The 19,048-nt window shown below is 49.5% G+C and overlaps 2 protein-coding genes across 2 annotated transcripts in view; one reads left to right on the plus strand and one right to left on the minus strand.

Moving 5' to 3' along the window:
• Window positions 1-15,434, minus strand: part of LOC140392069 (interleukin-5 receptor subunit alpha-like) — a 204,791-nt gene extending 189,357 nt beyond the window's left edge. Inside the window, exon 1 of the mRNA XM_072477297.1 lies at window positions 15,356-15,434. The gene's annotated coding sequence lies outside the window, so the exon portion shown is untranslated. The remainder of the gene's footprint in view (window positions 1-15,355) is intronic.
• LOC140392071 (interleukin-13 receptor subunit alpha-1-like) overlaps window positions 1-19,048 on the plus strand; it is a 52,611-nt gene that overhangs the window by 8,907 nt on the left and 24,656 nt on the right. The window contains exon 2 of the mRNA XM_072477300.1: window positions 4,040-4,177. Within this exon, the coding sequence (XP_072333401.1) occupies window positions 4,090-4,177 (88 nt within the window). The 5' untranslated portion in view covers window positions 4,040-4,089. The remainder of the gene's footprint in view (window positions 1-4,039; window positions 4,178-19,048) is intronic.

Consider the following 19,048-nt stretch of genomic DNA (forward strand, 5'->3'; position numbering starts at 1 on the left):
AGGCCTCAGCAATTTCCTCTCCAGCCTCCTTCAGTATTCTGGGGTAGATCCCATCCGGCCCTGGGGACTTATCTACCTTAATATTTTTTAAGACACCCAACACCTCGTCTTTTTGGATCACAATGTGACCCAGGCTATCTACACCCCCTTCTCCAGACTCAACATCTACCAATTCCTTCTCTTTGGTGAATACTGATGCAAAGTATTCATTTAGTACCTCGCCCATTTCCTCTGGCTCCACACATAGATTCCCTTGCCTATCCTTCAGTGGGCCAACCCTTTCCCTGGCTACCCTCTTACTTTTTATGTAAGTGTAAAAAGCCTTGGGATTTTCCTTAACCCTATTTGCCAATGCCTTTTCATGACCCCTTCTAGCCCTCCTGACTCCTTGCTTAAGTTCCTTCCTACTTTCCTTATATGCCACACAGGCTTCGTCTGTTCCCAGCCTTTTAGCCCTGACAAATGCCTCCTTTTTCTTTTTGACGAGGCCTACAATATCACTCGTCATCCAAGGTTCCCGAAAATTGCCGTATTTATCTTTCTTCCTCACAGGAACATGCCTGTCCTGTATTCCTTTCAACTGACACTTGAAAGCCTCCCACATGTCAGATGTTGATTTGCCCTCAAACATCCGCCCCCAATCTATGTTCTTCAGTTCCCGCCTAATATTGTTATAATTAGCCTTCCCCCAATTTAGCACATTCATCCTCGGACCACTCTTATCCTTGTCCACCAGTACTTTAAAACTTACTGAATTGTGGTCACTGTTACCGAAATGCTCCCCTACTGAAACATCTACCACCTGGCCGGGCTCATTCCCCAATACCAGGTCCAGTACCGCCCCTTCCCTAGTTGGACTGTTTACATATTGTTTTAAGAAGCCCTCCTGGATGCTCCTTACAAACTCTGCCCCGTCTAAGCCCCTGGCACTAAGTGAGTCCCAGTCAATATTGGGGAAGTTGAAGTCTCCCATCACCACAACCCTGTTGTTTTTACTCTTTTCCAAAATCTGTCTACCTATCTGCTCCTCTATCTCCCGCTGGCTGTTGGGAGGCCTGTAGTATACCCCCAACATTGTGACTGCACCCTTCTTATTCCTGATCTCTACCCATATAGCCTCACTGCCCTCTGAGGTGTCCTCTCGCTGTATAGCTGTGATACTCTCCTGAACAAGTAGCGCAACTCCGCCTCCCCTTTTACATCCCCCTCTATCCCGCCTGAAACATCTAAATCCTGGAACGTTTAGCTGCCAATCCTGCCCTTCCCTCAACCAGGTCTCTGTAATGGCAACAACATCATAGTTCCAAGTAGTAATCCAAGCTCTAAGTTCATCTGCCTTACCCGTAATGCTCCTTGCATTAAAACATATGCACTTCAGGCCACCAGACCCCCTGTGTTCAGCAACTTCTCCCCGTCTGCGCTGCCTCAGAGCCACACTGTCCCTATTCCCTAGTTCTCCCTCAATGCTCTCACCTTCTGACCTATTGCTCCCGTGCCCACCCCCCTGCCATACTAGTTTAAACCCTCCCGTGTGACACTAGCAAACCTCGCGGCCAGGATATTTATGCCTCTCCGGTTTAGATGCACCCCGTCCATCTTATACAGGTCACACCTGCCCCGGAAGAGCTCCCAGTGGTCCAGATAACAGAAACCCTCCCTCCTACACCAGCTGTTTAGCCACGTGTTTGTCTGCTCTATCTTCCTATTTCTAGCCTCACTGGCACGTGGCACAGGGAGTAATCCCGAGATTACAACCCTCGAGGTCCTGTCTTTTAACTTTCTGCCTAGCTCCCTGAACTCCTGCTGCAGGACCGCATGCCCCTTCCTGCCTATGTCGTTAGTACCAATATGTACAACGACCTCTGCCTGTTTGCCCTCCCCCTTCAGGATTCCCTCTACCCGTTCGGAGACATCCTGGACCCTGGCACCAGGGAGGCAACATACCATCCTGGAGTCTCTTTCACGTCCACAGAAGCGCCTATCTGTGCCCCTGACTATAGAGTCCCCTATAACTATTACTCTTCTGCGCTTTGACCCTCCCTTCTGAACATCAGAGCCAGCCGTGGTGCCACTGCTCTGGCTGCTGCTGTTTTCCCCTGATAGGCTATCCCCCCCCACAGTATCCAAAGGGGTATATCTGTTCGAGAGGGGGACAACCACAGGGGATTCCTGCACTGACTGCCTGCCCTTTCTGGTGGTCACCCATTTCTCTGCCTGCACCTTGGGTGTGACCACACTTACATAACTGCGATCTATGACGCTTTCCGCCACCTGCATGCTCCTAAGTGCATCCAATTGCTGCTCCAACCGAACCATGCGGTCTGTGAGGAGCTGCAGTTGGGTGCACTTTCTGCAGATGAAGCCATCCGGGACACTGGAAGCCTCCCGGACCTGCCACATCTCACAGTCAGAGCACAGCACCCCTCTAACTGACATTGCGTCAATTAATTAAAATTAAAATTTGTCTTTTTTTTTTTTTTTAATACTTTTTTAAATTTCAAAGTTACTGTCAACTATCTGTTTCCTAGCACTAGATTTCTAATAAAAATGCGATAGCTAACTATAATATTCTCCGATCTCTGGCTTAGATATCCTCTAAATTATAATTAAGTTATTATGTTTAATTAGATCCCAAATACTCAAAAAAATTTAGGTTAGAATCCCAACCAGCCACTCAGGTCACAGCTTTTCTGTGATGTCACTTCAGTTTCCCCCCGACACACACAATTTGAAAAACAGGTATAAAAGTAAAAATCACTTGCTTACCTTCTGAGATGTTCTCAGGTTCCCTCGCTGACAGAGACTGCTCCTCCACCTCCAATCCTTGACCTGCACAATGCTAATAATATAATAATATAATATGGCACTTACCTTACACCAATGGGTCTTATTATTAGGTTAGAGGAGGAGGGCGGGTGGGAGACACTACACGTGTAGTGTCTCGGGTTTCCTCTCCACCAGAATTTATTTGGGGGGGGGGGGGGGGGGGCACTTGCCAGAGGTCGAACTTCCGGTTCCCGCCGAAATCCAAAGGGCTGCTCCTGCAAAGGTAAGTGCTTTTAAATTCACTACTCACCTCCAAGAAGGCCCCTGCGCACCGCTGCCGCCGAAATCTAAAGGGCTGCTCCTGTAAAGGTAAGGCTTTTAAATACACTACTCACCTCCCAGAAGGCCCCTGCGCACCGCTGCCGCCGAAATCCAAAGGGCTGCTCCTGCAAAGGTAAGTGCTTTTAAATTCACTACTCACCTCCAAGAAGGCCCCTGCGCACCGCTGCCGCCGAAATCTAAAGGGCTGCTCCTGTAAAGGTAAGGCTTTTAAATACACTACTCACCTCCCAGAAGGCCCCTGCGCACCGCTGCCGCCGAAATCCAAAGGGCTGCTCCTGCAAAGGTAAGTGCTTTTAAATTCACTACTCACCTCCCAGAAGGCCCCTGCGCACCGCTGCCGCCGAAATCCAAAGGGCTGCTCCTGCAAAGGTAAGTGCTTTTAAATTCACTACTCACCTCCAAGAAGGCCCCTGCGCACCGCTGCCGCCGAAATCTAAAGGGCTGCTCCTGTAAAGGTAAGGCTTTTAAATACACTACTCACCTCCCAGAAGGCCCCTGCGCACCGCTGCCGCCGAAATCCAAAGGGCTGCTCCTGCAAAGGTAAGTGCTTTTAAATTCACTACTCACCTCCAAGAAGGCCCCTGCGCACCGCTGCCGCCGAAATCTAAATGTCTGTGTGTGTCTATGTATGTGTATCTGTATTTGCGTGTGCATGTGTTCATGTATATCTGTGTAAGTATGTGCTTGAGTCTGTGAGCATGTTTATATGTTTGTGTGTGCGACGAGAGCGTGATGGCCAGCCAGGCTGGCGCTATCCTTTGATGTGTGATCACGTGTTGGAGAAATTACTTGATTCCCTTTCCATTGTCAGGCACAGAAATAAATGGGATTAAGGCATTTACATGTGAAACATTTCAAAAAGTTAAGCAAGAAGGTGGAAGTAAGAAATTTGTCACAAAGCATTTTAATCCATTCGTACACCATTCCTCAGGTTAAGCCGGAACTGTGATTGATTGTGTCTGCCAGCCGTGACCCACTACCATGCTGCCTTCGCCACCTTTCCTAATACTGGCCATACTTTGGACAATTGCTATAAATGGAGCTGCTCTCACTTCATCGGACGATACGAGTAAGTCATGTCAACGTTTTGATATCGGAATAATCTGAGATAAATAACAGAAATTCAATGTTTAATCTTAGAAATTAAAATCTCCTCAGCACCCTCGTTCCTGTGGACCAGCCCCCTCTGAGGGATGGGTCACTGATAATGCTGTTGGCTGTGGCGTGTACATGCTGTGCTATGGAAATGTAAGCTTTGGCTCTCGATGCTGACCTTTAAAGCTGCTGTGCGCTCACCGCGACGGGAGCTGCTGGCTTTGGGAAATTAAGCAAGAGCCATGGAGCAGGAATATCATTGGAATCAACAACTAATAATAATCATGTTTTATTATCACAAGTATGAAGTTACTGTGAAAAGCCCCTAGTTGCCACATTCCGGCACCTGTTCGTACCATGTCAGGCAGAGTTCACAGACAGTTTTTGAACGAAGCTCCTCCGAAACGGCCACTACCATAGTGGAGTGGCCATATCCTGCCAGTGCAATATTATCCATTCCATTTATGCTTTTGAATCACTGATTTTGAATTATTAATTGAACATTGAATTGCAAACAATGGGTCGACTCCTGCTGCTGGGTCACAACTGCCTAAACACAATTCCCACTGTGTCTTCACAGCCACAAGGGCACGTATCTGTAATGTTCTTTGATTGCGCTGATGTGAACAAAGAACATTAGACTTTGTTTTGTAAAGAAAGCTATTTATTACCAACACTACATTAACGAATAACTAAAATGTCTAAGATGAATACAGTTGGAAATAAATTCACTGGGCCCCCCAAATCCCACACATTCCATGTAACCAATCAAATCAGAGGTCTCTCACACCCACTCCCCTCAAATTAACCATTTCCACCGTGAGGGATTATGCCCTCCATCTCCTTTATTCCTGAATCCAGAGCCCACCCAAGATGGCTCCCAGCCCCACCCAACCAATGGGACATAGAATTACCCCCAGTCGCTAGCCCTCCCCTCCCATCCCCATCCCATAAATCCCCAAGCAACTTCCTCTCGAACCAACACCTCCCTTTTCCAACCCCTTCCCCCACCATTCACATCTTCTAGGCTCATCGAAACCTGCCTTAACAGGTCCAGCAAGCCATATTCCCTCCCCCCACCTCGCTCCCGTTCACTCGCCAATCTCAGCCTGTTAGCGAGGTAGACCCCCCGCCAGGGCCCACATCACACAAATAAACTATCAAAGAAAGAAACCACATCCCAAACCCTTAAACCCGAGAGCTGAAACTCCCCCACCCGGCCTTCAACCATGAAACCACCAAACGCCTTTCCCCTTCCCCCAACCAAAAAAAATCCCCAATCAAAACACACAAATTTCAATTAACAACTCTGTACAAAAATGGAAAGGGGAAATGAGAGAAATTAGAAAACAAACACATAACTGTACAACCCTACCCATAACCAACCCATACACACCCATCCCAACCACCAGCAAAGTCCCAATCATACCCGTTGGTTCAGTCCAAGTCCTTGAGCTTTAATGAAAGCCCCGCTTCCTCCTACGTCTCGAAGAAATGGTGTTTGGAACTTTGCGTAACTCTCAGCCTCACTGAGTACACCACACCAAAATGCACGCCACTCTTATAAAGCACTGACTTTGGCCTGTTAAAGGCCTCACACCTGGCCAATTCTGCAGAGACATTCTGATAAATACAAGCTGCCTTCTCACTGCACCTCCCGATTCTCCTTGGCCCACTTCGGGACCCTCTCCTTCGTCCGATAGCTACGTAAACAGACCATCGCCGCTCGTGGTGGCTCATTTGCCCCAGTGGATCCGTCCGCAGTGACCGCTGAGGCCTATCCAGCTCAATGGGAGGGACCTGGCCCTCCTCCCCCACCAACTTTGTAAACATCAACGCAAAATACTCAGTCGGCCTCAGGCCCTCTACCTCCTCGGGCAACCCCACGACCCTGAAGTTCTGCTGCCTCGACCTATTTTCTAGATCCTCAACCTTAGCCCTCAGGCCTCTGTCCCTGTCCTCCACCTTCCGCATCCAGCGAGGCCATCTGGACACTGCGTCGCGACAGTGCCTCCTCCACCCCCTTCAGCACCTCACCATGCTGCTGCGCTGTCTCAAATCGTTCCTGGAGTCTCCTTTATCAGGACCAATGCATCCTCCACCGACATTTTGAGGGTTTCCAGCAACTCCCTCCCTTGTCTTTCAACATGCTTGCTGAATTGCCTTTCAAATTCGACAGCCATTATCTCCAGCAGCTTATCCACCATAACAGGTGCGGCCCCACCCGACGAATTTGCCTCCATCATCTTCGATCCCACTGGACTCCACACCTTGCTCAGCTCTTCAGAGGTCTAACGCTCACATCTTTCTTCCCAGTATTCCTTCTTGACATCCTCTTTTTGAAAGGCTCTCAAATGGGCCGTATATCCACCAATTACCGCAGGGAACTGAGTGAAAGGACCAAAACCCAAGGACTCGAGCAGGAGCTACCTTACATGTGGCTTTGGAGAGCCAGGAGGTGAATTACTTTTTGCAGAATTCCAAATTTCTGACCTGTCCTTATAGGCACAATATTTCTATGACTTTTCCATTATGACTTTTCCATTTTAGCTTCTGGTCATTGGTGACCCCAGGATATTGATAATGAGGGATTCAACGATTGTAATGCCATGCGATGTCAAGGGGCGATAGTTGGATTTTTTCTTGTTTGGAGATGGTCATTGCCTGGCACTTATGTGGTGTGAATGTTAGTCGCCACTTGTCAGCCCAAGCCTGGATATTGTCCACGCCTTGCTGAATATGGACATGCAATGTTGCAATATTGTCAGGGTCCAAACCCTTTGAGTGCCCTGTGCCTTCTGCCGTTTTTTATATCATGTGGAGTGAATCAGATTATCTGTTGGAGGCACTGTGACACAGTGGAACTGCTCCTACCGCTGGACCAGATGCCCTGGGTTCGAGTCCAATGCCAGGACCTGTTGGTCACAGAAGGCGCGTTCCATGTTGTTCAATAGGCTGATAATCAACTCAGAGATCCTTCCCTCACAATTCCCCAAAATGGTGAAGAAAAAGTATATGGACGTGAAGATCGGCTAACAACAACAGTTGAATTGGCTGAAGACTGGCATCTGTGATGTTGGGGACCTCCTGGGGAAAGCCAAGATGGATCGTTCGCTCAGCACCTCTGGCTGAAGATAGTTACAAATGGTTCAGCCTTGTCTTTTGCACTGATGTGCTGGACTCCTCCCACCATTGAGGATGGAGATATTTGTGGAGCCTCCTCCTCCAGTGAGTTGTTGATGTCCACCACCTTGCAACAAATGGATGCGGCAGGACCGCAGAGCTTAGATCAATCCATTGGTTGTGAAATCATTTAGCTCCGTCTATCGCTTGCTCTTTGACATGCAAGCTGTCTCTGTTGTAGCTTTAACTCATTTCTCACAGCCCAAAGATGCTCCCTGGCATGTACCCAGGCAATCTTCATTGAATGAGGGTTGATCTCCTGGCTTAATAGTTATGGCAGAGTGAGAAATACGTTAGGCCATGGGGTTTCAGGCTGCACTTGAATATAATTCTTCTGCTGATGGCCCACTGTGGCTCCTGGATGCCCAGTTTTGAGTTGCTAGATTTGTTTTTAGTCAATGCCATTTAGCATGGCAGTCATGCCACACAAGACAATAGAGGGCAGTTTCAGTGTGAATATGGGACTTTGTCTCCAAAAGGTTTGTGCAGCGATACTTTTGCAACAGATAGATTGGTGGGGATACTACGTAGGATTTTCTTTCATATTCCTTCCATCAACACCTGCTGCAGGGCCATGTGCTATGGCCTCTAGGACTCAGCCAGCTCAGTTAGTATTACTGCAAGCGAGCCACTGTTGCCGATGGATATTGAAGTCACCCACCCAGAGTACACTGTGTGCCCTTGCCACCCTCAATGCACCCTCCAAGTGACGTTCAACATGGAGGAGTACTGATTCATCAGATTCGGGGGGTCAGGGCGGTGGCCGGCGGTAATGAAAAGTAGGTTTCCTTTTCCATGGTTAACTTGATGCCATGAGACTACATGAGGTCCAGAGTCAATGGATCTCTCAAGGCCAGCCTCCTCTGACTTTACCACTGTGCCTCTAGGCCTCTGCTGGGCCTGACATGCCAGTGGGAAAGAACATGCCCAGGGATTGTGATAGTGGCGTCTGGGACATTTTCTGTCAGGTAAGGTGCCATGAGTATGTCTACGTCAGGCTGTTGCTTGATTAGTTTGCGGGACGGCTCTCCCAAGTTTGGCACTGGTCCTCAGATGTAAGGGGCGGGATTCTCCGTCCCACCGCATCAGAGTTCCGGTGCGGCGCGCCCCCGCCGGCAACGGGATTCTCCGTCCCGACAGCCGGCTAATGGGGTTTTCCATTGTGGGCATCCCCACACCGTTGTGATCCCGCCGACGGAGAACCCAGCCCAAGGGCTTTGCTGGGTCGATGGGGCGAGGTATCCCATTGTCGATTCCAATGCCCAGGCCAATGCCAAGAGGTCCGTCTGGTTTCATTTCTTATTGTAGAGATCATAGCAGATTGATACAACTGAGCGACCTGCTCGGCCATTTCAGAGGGCAGTGAATTGCCGACCACATTGCTGTGGGGTTGGGAAGGTGGGGGTGAGGGGGGGGCTGCGGCTCTGGACTCACAATTCAGCCAGACCATGTAAGGGTGGCACACTACCCTTCCGGAACTGCATCAGTCAACTAGATGGGTTCTTATGACAATCAACAATGTTTTTTTGGTCACCATGATTGTGCCTGGCTTGATATTCCAGAATTATTAATTCAAATTCCACCAACTGCCACGATAGAATTTGAACACATGCCCCCAGAACGTTAGCGTGGACCTCTGGGCTACTCGCACAGTATCATTTGCAACTGTGTCACCACCTCCCCGGGGGTTATTTACCCATTGACCGGTTTGTCAATACGTTATTTGTAGATCTGATTAATTAGACTGTCCATAGCCTACACACACTAGGCTTTTTGTAAAGAGTGCACTAGCTATTGCAGAATCTCTGGCTGAAATCAGGTTGTTTATCAGAGAATGAGTGTAAAAACAAGACTGTCATGTTTAGTCGTGAAGGAAACAGTTTTTGCATGTTCATAGTGTTATGAAATCACAGCAAGATCGATAAGGTCAACGACTATCGCAAAGAGAAATTTGTCTTTTCTCCTTGAAATAATACTCGGAATACAAATATAGAAACACGGACAGATGATAGAATATCATACTTATAAGGGCGACACGATGGGATAGTGGATAGCACTGTTGCCTTACAGGGCCAGGACCTAGGGTTCGATTCCAGCCTTGGACGACTGCACCGGGATTCTGGGGAAAAACCAGAGCCACTAACTGGGGTTCAGAGCGGAGTGCATGTATTTGACCGTAGATGTCTTGGCTGGAATACCATGGCTATTCTGGCCGGAGGCATCCTCTGGCCTGAGGGTTTCCCTCAGGGGTAGGATCAATGGAAAATCTCATTGCCAGCAGCGCGACTAGAGGATCCCGCCGTCGGCGAACACCGTCCTGCCTCCCTGCCATACCGCCTCCCCGACGTGAGGGGGGCGGGGGGGGGGGGGGCAGAGAATTCCCCTCCTCGTGTGCTTAAAAGGGACTTTGTATCTCAATGAGACCATTGCAATTTAAGATGTACTTTATAATCCATGTTAATCCTAAAACCTGTGTATAATTGTTAAGCTAACTGGGGAGTAAAGGAGGATTGTTTAACAAATGTTTTTTTCTGGTTAAAACTAATTAGCCGTCCTGTGTCTCTGTTACTTCAAGTTTTGTAAAAATAATTAGAAGTTTCCCCCCCCCCCCCCCCCTTGTGTGCTTAAAAGGGATTTGGTGTGTCAATGAGCATTGTAGTTTAAGATGTACTTTGTAATCCATGTTAGTCCGAAAACCTTTGTATAATTGTTACGCGAAGGGAGACATAAAGGAATATTGCTTAGTAAATGGTTTTTTTCTTGTTGTTGAAACTAATTAGGGGTCCCGTGACTCTGTTCCTCGATGTTTTGTAAAAATAAGTAGAAGAGTCAGGGTTCCCATTCTGCGATCTTCCCGTCCAGTTATAACACCAACTGGGATCGCAACATGCTTCAAGGCTCAATTTGCCCATATCAGGCGCCACTCACAAAAGTGGCCAGCACACCACCCACCCACCTCACTCACCACACCCCAGAGAGACTCCACTGGTTGTGTTTGTCAGGATAACTGTTGAAATTATGTTCGTTATTTTAGGCTCACAGGCATGAGGGGGTACGTTTTTAATTGTTACAATAGCAAAAAATGTTCAACTTATGAAAAATCAGGGGCGTCATTCTCCGCCGGCGGGAGTCTCCGTTCTGCCGGCGCCCGGGGGTTTCCCGACGGCGTGGGGGTGCCCCACAATGGGAAACCCCATTGACCGGCTGGTGTTACGGAGACTCCCGCCGGCCGGTCGGCGCAGAAATGTGGCGGGGCGGGTAGGAGAATTTCGCCCCTGACCTGTACACACCTGGGGCGAGATTCTCCGACCTCCCCGCCGGGTCGGAGAATCGCCGGGGGCTGGCGTGAATCCCGCTCCCACCGGTTGCCGAAATCTCCGGCACCGGATATTCGGCGGGGGCGGGAATCGCGCCGTGCCGGTTGGCGGGCCCCCCCGCTCGATTCTCCGGCCCAGATGGGCCGAAGTCCCGCCGCTAAAATGCCTGTCCCGCTGGCGTAAATTAAACCACCTACCTTACCGGCGGGACAAGGCAGCGCGGGCGGGCTCCGGGGTCCTGGGGGGGGGGCGCGGGGCGATCTGATCTGGCCCCGGGGGGTGCCCCCACGGTGGCCTGGCCCGCGATCCGGGCCCACCGATCTGCGGGCGGGCCTGTGCCGTGGGGGCACTCTTTCCCTTCTGCCTCCGCCACGGTCTCCACCATGGCGGAGGCGGAAGAGACTCCCTCCACTGCGCATGCGCAGGAATGCCATCAGCGGCCGCTGATGCTCCCGCGCATGCGCAGGAATGCTGTCATCGGCCGCTGACGCTCCTGCGCATGAGCCGCCCGGAGATGTCATTTCCGCGCCAGCTGGCGGGGCACCAAAGGCCTTTTCCGCCAGTTAGCGGGGCGGAAATTTGTCCGGCGCGGGCCTAGCCCCTCAAGGTTGGGGCTCGGCCCCCAAAGATGCGGAGCATTCCGCACCTTTGGGGCGGCGCGATGCCCGTCTGATTTGCGCCGTTTTGGGCGCCAGTCAGCGGACATCGCGCCGTTTCCGGAGAATTGCGCCCCTGTTCTGTATAGTTTCTTGAAGCTATTTTCAGTGGTTTTAAATTTGGATTTAGATTTATTGTCACGTCTACTGAGATACAGTCAAAAGTATTGTCCTGTGAACAGTCCAGGCAGATCGTTCCATACATGAACAACATACACAATGTTAATACATAGAAAGTACACAGAGGATCTCCAGGAAGATCGCGCATATAGACACTGACATTTAGTTTCTACAAAGATGCAAGAAAGCAGACAAGATCCCGAAAGGGCTACAGATCACAAACCCACTCAAGTCAACCTACAACACAGACTACGCTGAGAGACTCTGCCATCGCACCTCTCTCACACTCCTCAACCACCTCGTACGCCAGCTCTACAGCAGACGACGCAACCTGGAAACCAAGATAGAGGCCATATTCTCAACTTGCTCTCAGAACACAGCAGACCAGCTGTGGAACACCGCCAAACAGATGAGACAACAATACTATGCCACCTATATGCATACCAAGAACAGGAAGCTTGAGAAACTCGGCATCACCACCAGCAGCAACCAAGCCTCCCCCGGTACCACAGTAGAAAACAATACAGGGAAATCTATTGTCAACTTGTCGGACTACACCCTTCAACCAGATGAAATCAAAGTCCTCAGCAGAGGGCTCAATTTCTGCACCACCACGAAAATGGACCCCATCAGTCTCGCGGCAGACACGGAGGAATTCATCAGGCAAATGAGACTCCAGGAATTCTTCCACAGACCCCAAGAGGCTGACAGCGAACCCAGGAGACTACCAATGAACCGGAACAGCAGACCGAGAGATCTGCGGTGCGGCAACCGAAGAGGAAAGAGTCGAATTGGACCCCTCCGGAAGGCCGCTGCCCTCGACTTGACATGTATGCTCAAGCCGTCAGGAGTCGCGTCAATGCCAGATTCATCTGTCGCATTCATAAGACAGCCCCGAACGTCACCCAAGCACAACGCAATGCCATCCGCGCTCTCAAGACCAACCGCAACATCGTCATCAAACCAGCAGACAAAGGAGGGGCCACCGTCATACTGAACAGAACGGACTACTGCAAAGAAGTATACCGACAACTCAACAACCAGGAACACTACAGACAGTTACCCGCAGATCCGACCAAGGAACACATCCGCCAACTCAACAGACTGATCAAGACCTTGGATCCAGACCTTCAGAGCACCCTACGTGCTCTCATCCCACATACTCCCCGCATTGGAGATCACTACTGCCTCCCGAAAATACATAAGGCAAACACACCAGGCCGTCCTATCATTTCAGGCAATGGGACCCTGTGTGAGAACCTCTCTGGCTACATCGAGGGCATCTTGAAACCCATCGTACAAGGTACGCCCAGCTTCTGTCGCGGCACGAAGGACTTCCTACAGAAACACAGCACCCATGGACCAGTTGAACCAGGAACATTCCTCGTCACAATGGACGTCTCGGCACTCTACACCAGCATCCCCCATGACGACGGCATTGTTGCAATAGCCTCAGTACTCAACACCGACAACTGCTAACCTCCAGACGCAATTCTGCAACTCATCCGCTTCATTCTGGATCACAACGTCTTCACCTTCGACAAGAAGTTCTTCATCCAGACGCACGGCACCGCCATGGGGACCAAATTCGCACTTCAATATGCCAACATCTTCATGCACAAGTTTGAACAAGACCTCCTCACCGCACAGGACCTTCAACCGACGTTATACACCAGATACATCGCTGACATTTTTTCCTTTGGACCCACGGCGAAGAATCACTGAAACGACTACACGATGACATCAATAAGTTCCATCCCACCATCAGACTCACCACGGACTACTCTCCAAAATCGTTGCATTATTGGACACACTCATCTCCATCAAGGTCGGTCACCTCAGCACTTCGCTTTACCGCAAGCCCACGGATAACCTCACGATGCTCCACTTCTCCAGCTTCCACCCTAAGCACATTAAAGAAGCCATCCCCTATGGACAAGCCCTCCATATACACAGGATCTGCTCGGATGAAGAGGAGCGTAACAGACATCTACAGACGCTGAAAGATGTCCTTGTACGAACGGGATATGGCGCTCGACTCATCGATCGACAGTTCCAACGCGTCACAGCAAAAATCCGCACCGACCTCCTCAGAAGACAAACATGGGACACAACTGACAGAATACCCTTCGTCGTCCAGTACTTTCCCGGAGCGGAGAAACTACGACATCTTCTCGCAGCCTTCAACACGTCATCGATGAAGATGAACATCTTGCCAAGGTCATCCCCACACCCCCACTACTTGCCTTCAAACAACCGCGCAACCTCAAACAAACCATTGTTTGCAGCAAACTACCCAGCCTTCGGAACAGCGACCACGACACCACACAACCCTGCCATGGCAATCTCTGCAAGACGTGCCAGATCATCGACATGGATACCACCATTGCACGTGAGAACACCACCCACCAGGTACGTGGTACGTACTTGTGCGACTCGGCCAACGTTGTCTACCTCATACGCTGCAGGAAAGGAAGTCCCGAAGCGTGCTACATTGGCGAGACCATGCAGACGCTGCGACAACGAATGAACGGACATCGTGCAACAATCACCAGGCAGGAATGTTCCCTTCCAGTCGGGGAACACTTCAGCAGTCAAGGGCATTCAGCCTCTGATCTCCGGGTAAGCGTTCTCCAAGGCAGCTTTCAGGATGCGCGACAACGCAGAATCGCCGATCAGAAACATATAGCCAAGTTCCGCACACATGAGTGCGGCCTCAACTGGGACCTGGGATTCATGTTGCATTACATTCATCCCCCACCATCTGGCCTGCAAAATCCTACCAACTGTCCTGGCTTGAGACAATTCACACCTCTTTAACCTGGGGTTACCCCATCTCTGGACTGCAAATGCTCGCATTCTAAGCATTGTCTTGCATCTTTGAATTTGTCTAAATAGATGTTTCTGGAATCTACCTCTTCATTCACCTGAGGAAGGAGCAGTGCTCCGAAAGCTAGTGTTTGAAACAAACCTGTTGGACTTTAACCTGGTGTTGTAAGACTTCTTACTGTGCTCACCCCAGTCCAACGCTGGCATCTCCACATCATTAATACATAGAGATAGACATCGGGTGAAGCATACGGAGTATATTGCCGGGCAGCACGGTAGCATTGGGATTAGCACAATTGCTTCACAGCTCCAGGGTCCGAGGTTCGATTCCTGGCTTGGGTCACTGTCTGTGCGAAGTCTGCACGTTCTCCCCATGTGTGCCTGGGTTTCATCCGGGTGCTCCGGTTTCCTCCCACAGTCCAAAGATGTGCAGGTTAGGTGGATTGGCCAAGCTAAATTGCCCTTAGTGGCCAAAATTGCCCTTAGTGTTGGGTGGGGTTACTGGGTTATGGGGATAGGGTGGAAGTGTGGACCTTGGGTAGGGTGCTCTTTCCAAGAGCTGGTGCAGACTCGATGGGCCGAATGGCCTCCTTCTGCACTGTAAATTCTATGATTGCGAACAACAGTTGAGAAGATGCGTAGAGGTCAGTTCAGTCCACAAGAGGGCCATTCAGGAGTCTGGTAACAGCGGGGAAGAAGCTGATTTTTGTTAACGCGTGTTCTCAGACTTTAGTGTACACTGCCAAATGGAAGGTAGAAGAACCCGAGTAAGAGGTCTGGTTACTCATAGATGGAGGACTGAACACCCTTTTAAAAAAATTTTGTGCCGATTAACTGCACCAGTCGGTCACTCAGAAATCCAGCAAGGTCAACTTCCTAATGGGATGAGAAGAACAATGCTCATATTCCATCCTGGTGCCTGATGACACTGGCCAGGGATGAGATTACGTCATTATGTTTGCGCTCATGCACACCTCCAGAAGCAAAGAGAAAGTCCCAGGCCACTTCCTCACAATCTCCTCACCCCACTGCGGCCCAGGTGCTTACCTTCATAATAGGCTTAGTCAGACTTTCCTGGGAAGCCCCAACAATGTAGTTCCTCTAATGACAACTTTCTGAAGTGCTTTACAATTCTGTCCAACCACTTCTGCTGTAATCAGCATCGTCACCCAGGCTGACACTTAAACTCGTATCCCTCTCTTTCTCTCTCTCTCTCTCTCTCTCTCTCCCTCCTTCTCCCTCTCTCCTTAGAACCTCCATATCATTAAGTAACCCGTTCACTGCTGAACAGTTTTAAGGGACTTTAAGTACATTTTTCTATCACCTTCATACACATATACCAGTCCTGAGGTATTTTTTACAATACTGCCCATGATCAAGTTTTCAGATAAGGACAAGAACGTGGCTCACATTGAAAAAGTGAAGCCAAAGTTAAATCCCGAAGGACCTCCAATTGCAAAGACATGTGTGTTCTTGTGCAGCATACGTCAGCTCCAGAGACTCGATGAATTGTAATGGTGCCAAAGCCACATTGCGAGTAAAAGGAAATTGCTTCACTGGGCAGCACGGTAGCATTGTGGATAGCACAATTGCTTCTCAGCTCCAGGGTCCCAGGTTCGATTCCCGGCTTGGGTGACTGTCTGTGCGGAGTCTGCACGTTCTCCCCGTGTGTGCGTGGGTTTCCTCCGGGTGCTCCGGTTTCCTCCCACACTCCAAAGATGTGCAGGTTAGGTGGATTGGCCATGATAAATTGCCTTTAATGTCCAAAATTGCCCTTAGTGTTGGGTAGGGTTACTGGGTTATGGGGATAGGGTGCGGGCTTGGGTAGGGTGCTCTTTCCAAGAGCTTGTGCAGAATCGATGGGCCGAATGGCCTCCTGCACTGTAAATTCTAACAGGGAAATGTACTTCAAAAAACATTGGAGTTCCACACTGATCCCACATAAAGCAGCACACTGATATAATATCCTTCAGAGGGCACCGATGGAACATATTTGTTTGCAGAAACTTATAAATTGATTATAATCTATGCATGAAATAAAAGAATGTTCCAGGGCGAGGTTTAGTTGTGTTCCTCAGGGAGCTGATGATGTATTTTCCCAGGGAGGATTGAAGCTCAGCAACTGCTCTTGTGCTGGTGTCTCACACTGAAATTAACTCTTTGCTCCCTATTTTAACTTCACCACCAAACTCCCCTGCCGGCAGAAGCTGATCCAAGGGGGAGAGGGATTCAGCTGAAGAGAAGTGTGCGGACTTTCCCCTCTGGCCCCAGCCCATCTTTCTTGACCGTTGTGGTTGGCATCTCAGTTTATGATATTCCTCCCCCACAGATCACCTACCTTCCATTTGGCAGGTCACAGCGATGAGATAATAATAATAATCGCTTACTGTCACAAGTAGGCTTCAATGAAGTTACTGTGAAAAGCCCCTAGTCGCCACATTCCGGCACTGTTCAGGGAGGCTGGTACGGGAATTGAACCCGCGCTACTGGCTTTGTTCTGCATTACAAGCCAGCTGTTCAGCCCACTGTGCTAAACCAGCCCCTTATCCAGTCAAACCTCTATGTTCATGCAATCCCTGCAGTGTAGAAGGAGACCATTCGGCCCATCAAGTCTGCACCGACCCTCCGAAAGAGCACTCCACCCAAGCCAACACCCTGCCCGATCCCAGTTAACCGCTTAACCCAACCTACACATCTTTGGACACCAACGGGCAATTCAGCATGGCCAATCCATCTAACCTGCAGATCATTGGACTGTGAGAGGAAACTGGAGCACCTGGAGGAAACCCACGCAGGCACGGGGAGAACGTGCAGACTCCGCACAGGCAGTGTCCCAAGGCTGGAATTGAACCCGAGTCCCTGGCCCTGTGAGGCAGCAGTGCCAACTCGATTCCCTGTGTTCACTGCTCACTTCAGGGGATCTCACTCTATGGACTGGACTTTATACATTACCAATGCATGGAAAAACCAGAGTGTAGACTAGTGGGGCACTGTGCCATCAGTAGCGTACATACTGTGGTCCACCCACCCTGACAACACCATGTGGGTCACCCATCTGTGGCCCGATTGAGTCCCTTAAGTGGGAAATTACTTTCCAAATTTAGGGCTTCACCCGCCACCACTGTGCTTTAACAGGTGATGGGAGAGGCCTGTGCCCAACTTGTAGCACAAAGCATTAAGCCTGATGACTTCTGGTCAGTAAAAGAGGGGGATGACTCCTTCCTGTATTCGGAGGCCCTCCCACTCCCCACAGTTGTGCCTCTCCACATCCACCCCACCCTGCCCTGTTCAACATGCCCCCCCCAGTGCCCCATCATGAGGCCAGTGAGGTCTTGGACTCACCTGAAGGTGTGACTCCATTGCTGAATGCCACCTCCTTGGCATAGCTGCAATACCGGTAGTGGCCACCGCTCCTGTATGGCACTGCTGGAGTGCATGGCTGACTCCCGTGATTGGCCGTCAATGTTATGAGGCAGAATGTCCTCCTGGAGATGTAGGGAGGCCCCGCCTCACACTAATTAAAGGGCCATTGCCCACAAAATTAAAGCGGGGCGGACAGGTTAAGTGGCGATGAACTGCCCCCAAAAATTAATGCTGGAGTTTAGGGAACTTACGCACAGCATAAAAACCAACGCAGGGTACCATCTCCCGCTTTTAACTCAAGACCTTAGTGTGGGAAATGTGTGTCCAAAAGTGATATTCAGCAAATCAGATGGTTGCAACAGTGTGCAGTTCAAATTGTTTCAAACTATTGTCCTATTTTTCTTAGAAGAATAAACTACAGTACAGTTCAACTGCGTAAAGCTTCACTGATATTACAATAACTGACAGATCTCCTATGGTCTAAGGAGCTACAGTGCGGCTTCTGGTACCCACTTGCAGTGACATCTGCAACACAAATGTAAGGCAGTGATCATCTCCAACAAGAGAAAACCTAACTATTGCCTTGCCCTTGACTTTGAACATCATTGACATTGATGAGCGTCCATCAAAACCTGGTGGGGTTTGGGGTGGGGGAGGTGCAGGGCGGGGAATCCCCATTGACCAGAAAATTATTTGCGCCAGTCACATAAATGCTGTGGCTGCAGGAGTAGTAAATTTTAGTCTAAAAATTAAAGCTAATTTGATAATTTAACATACAATTAAAATCAGTGCTCAATTAATCAATCGGATCTTGGGGATAGAATTAAAATTAAATAATAGGGTACAGTGTCACTAATGAATGCTGGTTTGTTTTCAGTAAATTATAATTTAATTTAGATTCAGTAAAAGATATTTCAAGTTAACCCTCATATAAATTAATGTGACATCATCACAAGAGAAGTATCTGGTGAGAAACTGGTGAGTATTTATTTGAACACATTAGTCTGAAAAATAGAGACATGGCAGGGTAATTCAGACCCATGAAGAGCGCTTCCTGTTCCACGTGGGAACCCCAGGACACTTCTCCTGAATTGAACAAATGTATGTACAGGAAGAATCATCAACTGCAGCAGGCTGAGCTTCATACTTCGGAGCTTAAGCAGCAGCTGACATCACTGCACTACATCTGCAAGACTGAGAATTTGTGTGGTATCACACATTCACAGATGTGGTCACCCCACTGTTATGGGCCAAGGTTTAGAGAAGCCCAAAGTGTATCATGGAGTTCACCTGGCCCACAACTTTTATTAGATTGTGATTATGGGGAGCACACGGGCCCACTCTGCAGTTGTGAGGCAAAATAAATCTACAGTACTT

The sequence above is a fragment of the Scyliorhinus torazame genome, chromosome 15, assembly GCF_047496885.1.
Source record: "Scyliorhinus torazame isolate Kashiwa2021f chromosome 15, sScyTor2.1, whole genome shotgun sequence".
NCBI lineage: Eukaryota > Metazoa > Chordata > Chondrichthyes > Carcharhiniformes > Scyliorhinidae > Scyliorhinus > Scyliorhinus torazame.